Raw genomic sequence first — 12265 nt, 5'->3', positions numbered from 1 at the left:
GGGAAGATGGCTGGATTTGGATTCCGAATAAGGGAAATAAGGCCATTCCTGACAGAGGGAACACCATGGGCCAAGGATATTTTAGCTGCCTAGAAGGTGATGTTTATAACTTTCTCTGCCCTTTTCTTCTCAGCCCCATCACTTTACAAGCCTTGATTCAATGCGGACAGCCCCAGTGTTACACTCACATCCTCCAGTGGCTGAAAAGTGAGAAAGCCAACCCCCTTCTGATAGATGTTGTGACCTACCTGGTGGCCTTGATCCCAAACCCCTCTGCCGAGAGGCTGCGAACAATCTTTAACATGGCAAAGGAGCAGCAGAGCCGGGCCACATTTTATGCTCTGAGTCACGTGATCAACAAGTGAGTTTTACACTGGTTCTCCTCGTAGGAGCTAAGGAAGACCCTGCTTCTCTGTATTAAGTTTGTATCCTCCCTCCACTTTCAAATTATGATGCTTACTCCTTTGTTTTTCTACTGCTCATTTTGAGAGTAATGATTTGAAATAAGAAATCAGCAAATCAGCAAAGTGTATATTTTAAGATAAATCTGGCTATGCTCGCTGAATCCTACCTCTTATTCTGTAGCTATCATAAGACAAACCCTACGGGGACACAGGACCTGCTGGAAATTGCTGATTACCTGTCGGAACAGATTCGCAATGACTGCACTGGGAACGAAGATCACGTCTACTTGATTCTGAGGGTATTTTCACTTTTTTGTCTGAAATGCAGTTTTCCTGTACACCCCTCACTTCTTCTGTGCCCTGATTCCCTCTTGTTTCTTTTCAATGCAGGTCATTGGAAATATTGGTAGAACCATGGAGCAACTAACCCCAAAACTCCCATCTTCAGTCCTGAAATGCATCAAAAGTAAACAGCCATCACTGCTGATTCAGAAGGCTGCCATCCAGGCCCTGCGGAAAATGGAGCTTAGAGACGAGGTAAAGTCCACAGAAGAGGACTGAAGGTGAAAAGTTTATTCAGACTGACAAGGATTTGGAATGAGAGTCTAAATCTCATCGTTCTAGTGACTTTATTCTACTGCTTTTTAATTGCAACTTTCAACACACCTGGTGACTGCCTAGCAGTAATGTGGACGTGAGAGAAATATTGGAGCTTGTTGCTACTCCAGCAGGCGGAGTGTGAGCTGTTCACTATATGCTGTCCTCCCGCCAGACTGACCATCGTTCCCATCTTGGGAAAACATGTCTGATTTTTCCCCAGTTTCCCTAGACTAGGATAGTCAAACTGGCCCCAGCAAGTGGCAGTGACTCCAGAGCTTTGCAGACAACCTGACTTACTTATTAGCACCAAATTCTCACTGTCCCTTCCCACCTTTATCCTCATATTGAGATAATTTATGTTAAAACAACTTTATCTTCAGTTAGTGGCAGATCTCCGACAAGTTGTAACTTGGCCATAACTTGTGTATTTTAATGCAGTTGAATTCAATATGCATTTGACAGGTGTCTTCTGAGAACCCTTCCTTGAGCTGGTTGCTCTGGGGGGAACACAGGCAAGAAGGTTCAGTACCAGCGTTCGAAGGATTCTTAGAGAGAAGTTCAACTTGCGCATAATAAGACCAGGCACGTTTGCCAGGCATGTTCTGTGTTCTGACAGTGATAACAGTCTCCTCTTTTGGCTACAGGTCCGGGAAGTCCTACTTCAGACTTTCCTCAATGACACCTCTCCGGGGGATAAGCGACTGGCTGCCTATCTCATGCTGATGGGCGGCCCTTCCCAGTCAGATATTAACAAAATCACCCAACTCCTCACACGGGAAAAGAATGAGCAAGTGAAGAACTTTGTGGCTTCGCACATCGCCAACATCTTAAACTCAGAAGAGCTGTATGTCCAGAAGTGAGTGAAGTCATCCCCATCTGCCACAGGGGCCTGAAATTCCAAACCTCGATTCTGATTTAGCCGCTGCCTGCCCTTCATACATTGTTCTTTCTTCTGGAACAAACATCTGGGTGAAAGGGTGGCAGATCTGAGCCAAGCTCTTGGGGCAGACGAAACCCAAATAGTTTGGTAGCGATTGGAAACCCATATTTACTTGGGGGTGGAAGAGTAACGTGATGTGTGTCGGCTCACAATATCCTCCTCTTCATCCAGGTTGAAAAAGTTAGTGGAGGAAGCTCTGAAAAAATCTCAACTTCCAACTGTCATGGACTTCAAAAAGTTTTCGCGGAACTATCACCTTTCCAAATCTATTTCTCTTCCATCACTCGACCCAGTCTCAGGCAGAATCGAAGGGAATCTTATATTTGATCCAAGTAATTATCTTCCTAAAGAAAGCATGCTGAAAATGACCCTCTCAGTCTTTGGATTTGCTCCAGCTGACCTCTTTGAGGTATGTGTGAGATTGAAGCAGAGTCTTATGCTTTCTAGGCCATTCTGTTCTGCATCATAAACATAAAGTCAAGGGAGCCGTGAGCCAGCTACAGAGGAACAAGAATCATCAGGCAGTGGTACCATCACTTCTTTCCCTCCTCCCTCACCTTCCTGCCTCCCCACTAGGGGCCATCTGAAGCATGACTCCTTATATGAGTGGAAATGCAGATGTCTCAGAGAAGCCCTTAGACCCCAAATCCAAGGAAGTGCATGGGCTGCACAGTCAGACGGCTCTGGTTCAAACCCCAAGCCCACTCGCAACTCTGAATCTTTGGTTTAACTATTTATGCTCTCTGAACCTTAGCTGCCTCTTCCAGAAAACAGGCATGTGAGAAGTTCTGCCTGTCAAGATTCTGGTGAGATTTAAATAAGACAACTCACGTGGAGTGCTAAGCTCAGCTCCTGCCCTGTAGTAGTCACCGAATACTTGATTAATGAATTGGGCATAAAGAGGGGCATGGAAGGCTGACAGACAACAGAGAAACATGATGGCATTTTCTTGCCTGATTTTCTTTCTCAGATTGGTCTGCAAGGAAAAGGCTTTGAGCCAACACTGGAAGCTCTTTTTGGGAAGCAAGGATTTTTCCCAGACAGTGTCAACAAGGCTTTGTACTGGGTTGATGGTCAAGTTCCTGATCATGTCTCCAAGGTCTTGGTGGATCACTTTGGCTACAACAGAGATGATAAACGTGAGCAGGTATGTTTCTGTTAAGTATCGTCTCAGTGAAAGCTTTGGGTTTCAATGCGAAAACATTCTTGTCTAAGCCTGGAAGTCACCAAGGTACTATCTAACTGAAGTGACAACTGTGGCTACTAAACCAGTCCAGTGAGGATAAAAGCCAGTATCCTCTGTAGGTGTGGGCCTCCTGGAGATTCAGTCTACCCACATCCAGACTCATTAGAGGCCTCTCTAACATAGTTAGAGGCTCTCTAACATAGAGTTCATAGTAGTGTGAACTCTGGGGCATGGGTTTGAAATCTAACCTCACTCTCTTCAAGCTCTGCATACCTGGGCAAGTTGCTTGATGTTATGTCTGTTTCCACATCCCCAGATTGCTAATAATAATCCGTGCCCTTCACGAGGATATTTAAAGACTAAATGAACTGAAGCATGTAAAAAGCGAAGCAAAGTGCCTGACTCTTATATTGATTACTCAAGAAGCAGATAGTATTATACTCTTTAATTTCATATTTTCATTATTAATAACTACTTTCTCTGGCTCTCACCCACACCAGTGCACTAGCTTATGGGAGCACAGTCGTCTTTGAAGCTAGCATAAGCCTCCACTTAAGGAGTAGAAAATAGATTGTATGATCTGGAGCTTCTTATGCTTTAGCTTTTTGCTACCCAAAGCGTGGTCATCATTGGCATCACGTCAAAGCTTGTTAGAAATGCGGGTTCTCAGGCCCTACTGGGCTCTGCTGAATCAGAACCTGCATTATAACGAGACCCCCAAGGAACTGGTGTGCACATTTCCATTTGAGAAGCAGGGCCATAATTTACTCCTTCACGCTCGCAAATGGTCCCACCTCCGTCTTCTAATTTACTTACCTCCACTTGAGGCTGAGGGTCTTTGATCTGTTTGGAGCCTTTCAATCAATCACTCTTTTCTTCCTCAATGCCTAAGCATCAGTCTATGGAATTCTTATCTCTAAGAACTTACCTAGATAAGAACTTACCTAGACCAGGTGTTTTTCAAGCTTTTGGCCAATGTATATATAACGGCCATGCCTTCCCAAGAAACCCCTAGTGTTTTTGCCTCGTCAAAGGAGAGAGGGAGTAAGCAGGGGAGGGGTTGGCAGACAGAGGGTCTTCTAATCTTGGGGAGCCGTTGGGATCCTGGTGTCCTGGAGAGCAGAGATTCCCCCTTACTATGCCTACATCATTCAAGTTAAGAACACAGTGGAAGCGCCGCTGTCCCTGAGCATTCTTTGTCTCAGTCTGGAGGAGCTATCTACCTTTTGATAAAAGGTGGGAGCCTGATTTCAGTGTCTGCCCTGTGCCCCCGCCTTGAGCATTTGTGTTTAGGCCCATCACGGCTGCAGCAGGTAGGTCCCACATCTAAATCTATGGGTGTGTGTTTGACAACACTCACACCTCACTAGACATTTTCTTGTTAAAATCTCAGGACATGGTCAACGGAATTATGCTCAACGCTGAGAAGCTGATCAAAGATTTGAAATCCAAAGACTTCCCAGAAGCCAGAGCCTACCTCCACATCTTGGGTGAAGAGCTTGGCTTTGTCAAGCTCCAGGACCTCCAGCTCCTGGGGAGGCTGCTGCTGAGCGGTGTCCGTACCCTGCAGGGGGTCCCTCAGATGGTAAGTGGGCCAGGCCCCGTCATAGGGTGGCTCCTTTTAGATCTCCCAGGCTCCCTTAAGATCCCAGCCACACAAACCAGAGAAAGTGCTTGTACTTCCTTCAGAGAGGCAGGTTCATCTTGAATTTCAGTGAAGAAGATTCTTGGATCTTAAGGAATTGATAACATTTAGAAATTAAGCTATTCATCATGTTAGATGTATCTTTTAATAGCGTTCATTAGTTCATCCGGCAAACAATGTTAAGTGTCTCCCTCTACCTACCTATGCTACAGGTTCCTTTTAATATTGAAATGATGCAGTGATTATGAAACAACATATGTGGAAAACTGTAATCCACTATCTAAATATGAACTATAGGTTTTTTTTTTTAAAAGATTTATTTTTTTTTTATCTTTGGCTGCGTCAGGTCTTAGTTGTGGCACACGGGCTCTTCGTTGCGGTGAGCGGGCTTCTCTCTTCCTTGTGGCACATGGGCTTGAGCCTTGAGCCTACATGTGGCGTGTGGGCTCCAGAGCACGTGGGCTCTGTAGTTGTGGCGTTTGGGTCCCAGAGCGCATGGGCTCTGTAGTTTGCAGCACACAGGCTCTCTAGTTGAGGTGCGTGAGCTCAGTAGTTGTGGTGCGCGGGCTTAGTTGCACCACAGCACGTGGGATCTTAGTTCCCTGACCAGGGATTGAACCCACGTCCCCTGCATTGTAAGGCAGATTCTCTACCACTGGACCACCAGGGAAGTCCCTATAGTTTTTTATAATTATTATTTTATTAAAAAGGGAGAAAATCTCCAAGTATACTCCCTAGGATATAATGAATAATAATGTGGCTTTAATAAAAGAGATCTCAAGTTATTTTGCAGATGTGTTATAAAGAACAAAGAACAATGCATACTTATATGTACATCACCTAAATAGCTCATCAGTTTTGTTTTTTTATTATTTTTTAAATTATTTATTTATTTATTTATTTGGCTGTGCTGGGTCTTAGTTGTGGCCTGTGGGATCTGCATTGCGGCGTGCGGGATCTTTTAGTTGCAGCATGCGCACTCTTTGTTGCAGCATGTGGATCTAGTTCCCTGACCAGGGATCGAACCCGGGCCCCCTGCATTGGGAGCACGGAGTCTCAGCCACTGGACCACCAGGGAAGTCCCAGCTCATCAGTTTTTAAAAATTGGTTTTACCGTAATATATCGTGCTGCAAGTAAACCCTCATTTACATTTAGACTCCAGAAAATCAGAATTAAGCCATCCTATGCAGTGATATTTAAAGTTCTTAAATCTCAGAGGCCCAGAAATATTCTGAAATGCCTTCTAAATCACCAGTTGAAAACAACATGATATTTACACAGGGCAATTTTTTGTATCCCAGTATGTTGAAATCAATGATCATTCATCTTTACTTATTAAACTATTCAGCTAATTAAAATATGCTGGTCCCTTCCTTTCTGGATAAAGAAGAATAACCACTGTCTAATGGGGGGGGGGGTGTCGCATTTCACAAAGCCCACTTTGATGAGGCGTACTTTTCGTCTACCCTGTCGGATCTACAGATTAAAGAGCTCGTAAGGAAAGGTTCAATGGGTGACTTGTTTCTTCACTACATCTTCATGGACAATGCCTTTGAACTCCCCACCGGACTTGGATTACAACTGCAGGTGTCCTCCTCTGGAGTCATCACTCCTGGAATCAAGGCTGGAGTGAAACTGGAAGTAGCCAGTGTAAGACTCCGTCCACTTTTTCCTTCTGTAGGTTGTTCTTTTCCTCCAGGGTGGGTGTCTTGTGCAATTTAAAAAATGTGTTTCCAGTTCAAGACGAAGTTCATCACCATTGGAATCACCTCATACACTTTTACGACAAACGTCAGGCTTCCACTAGGATGCACCACCTTGCTACTTCTGCTGGGGCACAGCAGCAGCATGAGAACTCAGCTGTTTCTGTCGTCCTTGTGTCTTGTTATGCTTCAAGTTAACTTGGGCACTTCTTATTCCTGGGTATCAGTCTGGCCCTGGAGGACTGAGAACTTGGCTTTTCCTCCTACAAACGGATCTCAGTAACGTTTCCTCTGGTGTGAGCCATCCAGAGATATTTGCCCAGGGGTGGGAAGGATGGTTGATCTGACTGCAGGGGACTGAGGTTATTTAACAAAGCTGAATAGGTTGTTTTGTGACTTACAGATACAGGCAGAACTGGTGACAAAGCCGTCTGTGTCTGTGGAGTTTGTGACAAGTATGGGCATCATCATGCCGGACTTTGCTAGGAGTGGGGTCCAGATGAACACCAACTTCTTCCATGAGACAGGCCTGGAGGCGAGAGTAGCCCTGAAAGCTGGGCAGCTGGAGTTCATCGTTCCTTCTCCTAAGAGGCCAGTCAGGCTGTTCAGTGGCAGGTAATTCTTTCAGTTAGATCTGATGAGCCAGTTTGAAAGAAGGAATTCTGACTACAGGGTTTGGCCAGGCTAGACAGCTGATTGAGATAATTCAGGCCCCAGTGGACCTGGGGCGGGGGGTGACTGGAGGGAGAGAAGGTACTGGATTACCTATTTTTAACCTGGCCTAGACTCAGTATGTAATTACAGTTTCCTTGACTTTTCACATTTTACTAAGATGAGACTTAAGACCTACTGATTAATTAGTTGCTGTTAGGTTGTGTTTTCTTGTTGTTTGTTTTGAGAATGAAGACGCACTAGCTATAGAGAAGTCATCTTTGGGAAACGGGTATTTTTCCCAGGAAAACCACCAAAGGACATACTGATCTGCAGTGGCTAGTTCAGCGCATAAAGCACGGAAGTCCTACTCTCCTGATTATGGGATGCTGCCTCCTATCGAGAGCTCCATTTTCAATGAAATCTTCAAACATTGATTTACCTTAGTTTCCATATTTTGGACACATTAATTTGTCCATTCAAATATAGTGAGGCAAGCAGTGACTATCAAGTGAGGGCTCGGTTAGAGGAAGCAGGAGAGGACCATGAAATTACGTATCACGGAGCCTGTGGCAGTTAGGGAAAATCTTCTGAAGAAAGCCACACTTGAGCCGATCCCTGGAAGCTGTGTCGGAGTTATGCAGACAGAAGAGAAAGGAATGAGTGTTCCCAGGCAAAGAGAAAAGCACGTGAAATGGCCTGCAGGAAAAATGATACGGTTTGGGAACTACAAGAAATTCCATGAGGTCAAGTACACGGGGAACACGGGGAGAGAGGAAGTGAGAGGCTGGCAAGGGTCAGCCTTGTGAGCCGTCTTGGGAGACTGGGCTCTTCTGAAGGCAAAAGGGTTTCAAGTGGGAGCATAAGTAAAATAAGGTCGGTGCTTTAGAAAACTCTGACTCCAGAGCGGGAAATGGGTGGAAAGGAGGCACGACTGGCAACAGGGAGACCAGTCAGGAGCCTGTTCCAGTCACATACAGGAGGGAGACGATAGCGGCCACACCCGATAAGGGCCAGGTTGACAGACAAGTGAGCCAACCCCAGAAATCCTTAGGAGGTAGAAACACAAGTACTTGGTGATTGACTGACTGAATATGGTGGGCGTGGGGGGGCAGAGAAAGAGGCAAGAGGAGTCAGGGGTGCCCTTCACTGAAATAAGGACTAAAGAGGAAGAGCAGCTGGTGTGGGGGACAGTGACGAAGTCTATTTTCAACACGCTGCACTGGAAGTCCTGTGAGACAGCCGACGAGAACACCCAGCTGTCAGCGGACCGGTGGGTCTGAGCTCAGTGAAAAGGTTTCAGCTCTGAATACAGATCTGGGCATCACTGGCACATAGCGGCGGTTGAAGTCCAGCAGTGATTAGTATAGAGTAAGGCATGAGGGACTAGGGCAGAAACAGGCAGAACAGACACACGAGAAGGGGAGAGGAATAAGCAGCAACGAGTGAGAAGGGGTGACCAAAGCCGTAAAGGGGCCCAGAAGCCCAGGAGTGGCCACGGGGTGGATCACCCCATAGACAGGCCAACGCTGGCACGTAGGGTCCCAGCCCACCAGCAAACGTTGGTCTTAGGGCACCCCCTAAGATGAGGAAACAATGCTGAGAAAAGAACACGATATATCAAAGATCCTTTCATCCTTGGATGAAATCAGGACATTGTTGAACTTTCTGGCACTTACTAATTTTTTAAGTACATACTTGGGAGGAGGAGACCATAATCTTTTCAGGGGTCTCGGACTCAGACGTCTTAATCTGGCCATAAGTGAGCAACTCTACTGAATGCTTCCAAGAGATCAGGGAAGACAAAGCCTCAAAATGTCCTTTGGAGCTGATTGGAGCTGCTGATGAAAGCAGTTCCAGAAGCACCATGGGGGTGAAAGTTAGATCCCTGTTCAGTGAGATGGGTGTTGAAAGGAAGTGAAGACTGCAAAGGCAGACAAATTTCTTGATTGTGAGGGAGACAAGAGGGGGCTAGCAGGGAAGGAAAGGGGTGTGTGTGTGTGTGTGTGTACGTGTGTACGTGTGTACACACACACAGTGGGAGAAGAGACTTGAGCATGTTTAATGCTGGTGGAAAGAAGCTAGTAGACAGAGATTTCAGATGAAAGAGAAGCAGGACACCTCTTATCCACACTTTAGGGAGGAAGGGGCAGCCCTGAGATCAGATCCCAGTGATCATTACTGACCCCTCCGAGCCTCTTTCCTCTGTAAAAGGAGACTCTTAATGCCCACTGTTGTGGAAATTACAGATAACAAATGTGATGAACTTAGTGCAACGTCTTAGTGCAAGTTGTTTCGGGAAACATAAGAGTCACCGTGATTGTTAGCCTTGTTGATGTTCTTCTTACTATTCTTTGTTTGTGAGTAAATCAAAGAATCTGAGGTGGGTGTGGACAGAGGGGAGACAGAGGGCAGGATAAGGGGGCGTTTGTGCTGGGAGAATCAGTGATGTTCATTTCGGTCCATGACTTGAAGATAACTCAGGTTTTTTCTTCCTTCACCAGTAACACATTGCATCTGGTGTCTACCACCAAAACGGAAGTGATCCCACCTCTCGTTGAGAACAGGCAGTCCTGGTCAACTTGCAAGCCTTTCTTTATTGGCCTGAACTACTGCACCACGGTCGCTTATTCCAACGCCAGTTCCACAGACTCATCTTCCTACTACCCGCTGACTGGGGACAGCAGGTCAGAGATGTCTCAGTGTCCCCACCCAGCACGTGCTTACCTCCTACCTTATGGCAACCGAGCAGGGCCAAGAAAAAACGCTGTGTGTTGTAGATGTCGCATCACCAGCCTCAGGAATTTGCACTGTCCTTTGGTTATTTAGAACAGTTGTCCTTTGCCCAACACACCTGAAGGGTACCTACCTAACCTTTGAGTCTAGGGCTGGGCATCTTCATAGGTGGGTAGGAGTGGGGCGGTGCTGGAAGGTGAGGCGTCATGACCCCTAAGGGAGGTCTTTGCTCAAAAAATAAACAACAAGGGACTTCCCTGGTGGTCCAGTGGTTAAGACTCCACGCTTCCAGTGCACGGGGCACAGGTTCGATCCCTGCTCGGGGGACTAAGATCCCACATGCAGCACAGTGCAGCCAAAAAATAAAATAAAATAAAATAAAATAAGAGTTACAGGACAAGTCTTATCCTTGTTCTCAGCTCTGCTGACACAACCAACCAACTCCTGGCTTGTCCAAAACCCCAGGCACCCTGGGATCTGTCTGCCCTTGCCTTGGGCTTTCGGAGGGACTGAAAGGGATCGTAAAGATCATCGTTAGTTAAGGACAAGAAACAATGTTAAATAAGGACCAGATTTTTGTTGCAGTTGAGGCTGACTTGTTTTGGGGACGTTGTCACCATCATGAAAGCTCTAACATTATGCATCGCACGCGTTGTAACATCTTTAGATTTGAACTGGAACTGAAGCCAACAGGAGAAGTTGAGCAGTATTCTGCCAGGACATTCTACGAACTCCAGAGAGACGGTGAAGCTTTGGTGGACATGCTGAAGTTTGTAACTCAGGCAAAAGGCAAGTGCCCAGAAAAGGGTCCCTCTGTCTCTGCCCTCGGTCTCAGGTCCAGGACTCACAAGCAGAATATATTTAACTTAACGTATTTAACAAATATTTACTGAGTGCCAGGTAAGTGTCAGGCCTGTTCTGAGAGCTGAGGCTAGAATAGTAAACAGTGGAGATAAAGTCCCCATCCCTGTGGAGTTTATAGTAAACAACCAAACAAGTAAATATTCAGAAAGTCAGATTAGTGCTGGGGAGAAGAATAGAGCACAGAGGGGTCTAGGGAACGTCAGGAGTGGCAGCAAGGAGGGAGGATGGGGGGAGCCAGTGCCATTTGGAATGATAAGGGAAACCCTCACTGGTAAAGGGAGCATAAAAAAGAGACCTGAAGGAGGGAAGGGGATAAGCCATGTGGAAAGAGCGTCACAGGCTGAGGGGCGAGCTGGTGCAGAGGCCCTGAGGCAGGTGCATGGCTACTGTGTTTGAGGAAAAGAAAGGAAGCCAGTGTGGCTGAAGCAGGGAGATCAGGGAGGAAAATGGTAGATGAAGTCAGAGAGGTAGGGGGTTGTGAGGGAAGGATAGTCTTCTAGGCTGTGTACGGATGTTAGTTTTCACGATGAGTGAAGTAAGAAGCTACTATTTGTTTTTAATTGAAGGATGCTTGATTTAAAATGTTGTGTTACTTTCAGGTGTACAGCAAAGTTGTTCACTTGTACATATATACATATTCTTTTTCAGATTCTTTTCCATTATAGATTATTACAAGATACTTACTATAGTTTCCTGTGCTATACAGTAGACCCTTGTTTATCTCTTTTATATCTAGTACTGTGTATCTGTTCATCTCAGACTTCTAGTTTACCCATCCACCCCCTTTCCCCTTTAGTAACCATAAGTTTGTTTTCTATGTCTGTGAGTCTGTTTTGTAAATAAGTTCATTTGTATCATTTTTTTTTTAGATTCCACATGTAAGTGATAGCATATGATATTTGTCTTTCTCTGACTTACTTCACTTAGTACAATAATCTCTAGGTCCATCCATGTTGCTACAAATAGCAGTGGTTCATTCTTTTTCATGGCTGAGTAGTATTTCGTTGTGTGTATATACCAGATCTTCTTTATCCATTCATCTGTTGATGGACACTTAATGCTTCTTCCATGTCTTGACTATTACAGATAGTGTTGCTGTGAACATTAGGGCTCATGTATCTTTTCAAATTAGAGTTTTTGTCTAATTTGGATATATGCCCAGGAGTGGGATTGCTACATCGTATGGTAAGTCTCTTTTTAGTTTTTTAGGAAACCTCCATACTGTTCTCCATAGTGGCTGCACCAATTGACATTCCCACCAACAGTGCAGCAGGGTTCCCTTTTCTCCACACCCTCTCCAGCATTTGTTACTTTTAGACTTTTTGATCACGGCCATTCTGACTGGTGTGAGGTGATACCTCATTGTACTTTTGATTCGTGTTTCTCTAATAATTAGCGGTGCTGAGCATCTTTTCACGTGCTTGTTTGACATCTGTATGTCTGTTTAGTTCTTCTGCCCATTTTTTGATTGGGTTGTTTTTTTTGATATTGAGCCGTGTAAGCTGTTTGTATGTTTGGAAATTAAGCCGTTGTTG

At 45.4% G+C, this 12265-nt stretch overlaps 1 protein-coding gene across 1 annotated transcript in view; it reads left to right on the top strand.

Moving 5' to 3' along the window:
• Positions 1–12265, top strand: part of APOB (apolipoprotein B) — a 39911-nt gene that overhangs the window by 10628 nt on the left and 17018 nt on the right. The window contains 11 exon segments of the mRNA XM_007463760.1: positions 134–361; positions 586–703; positions 795–941; positions 1649–1860; positions 2116–2353; positions 2915–3091; positions 4524–4715; positions 6259–6426; positions 6883–7094; positions 9635–9817; positions 10534–10655. Coding sequence (XP_007463822.1) covers positions 134–361; positions 586–703; positions 795–941; positions 1649–1860; positions 2116–2353; positions 2915–3091; positions 4524–4715; positions 6259–6426; positions 6883–7094; positions 9635–9817; positions 10534–10655 — 1997 coding nt within the window.

Source organism: Lipotes vexillifer, unplaced genomic scaffold (genome assembly GCF_000442215.2).
Source record: "Lipotes vexillifer unplaced genomic scaffold, Lipotes_vexillifer_v1.1 scaffold571, whole genome shotgun sequence".
NCBI classification, from domain to species: domain Eukaryota; kingdom Metazoa; phylum Chordata; class Mammalia; order Artiodactyla; family Lipotidae; genus Lipotes; species Lipotes vexillifer.
Note: the sequence above shows the minus strand (reverse complement) of the source record. Positions and strands in the feature narration are given on the sequence as shown.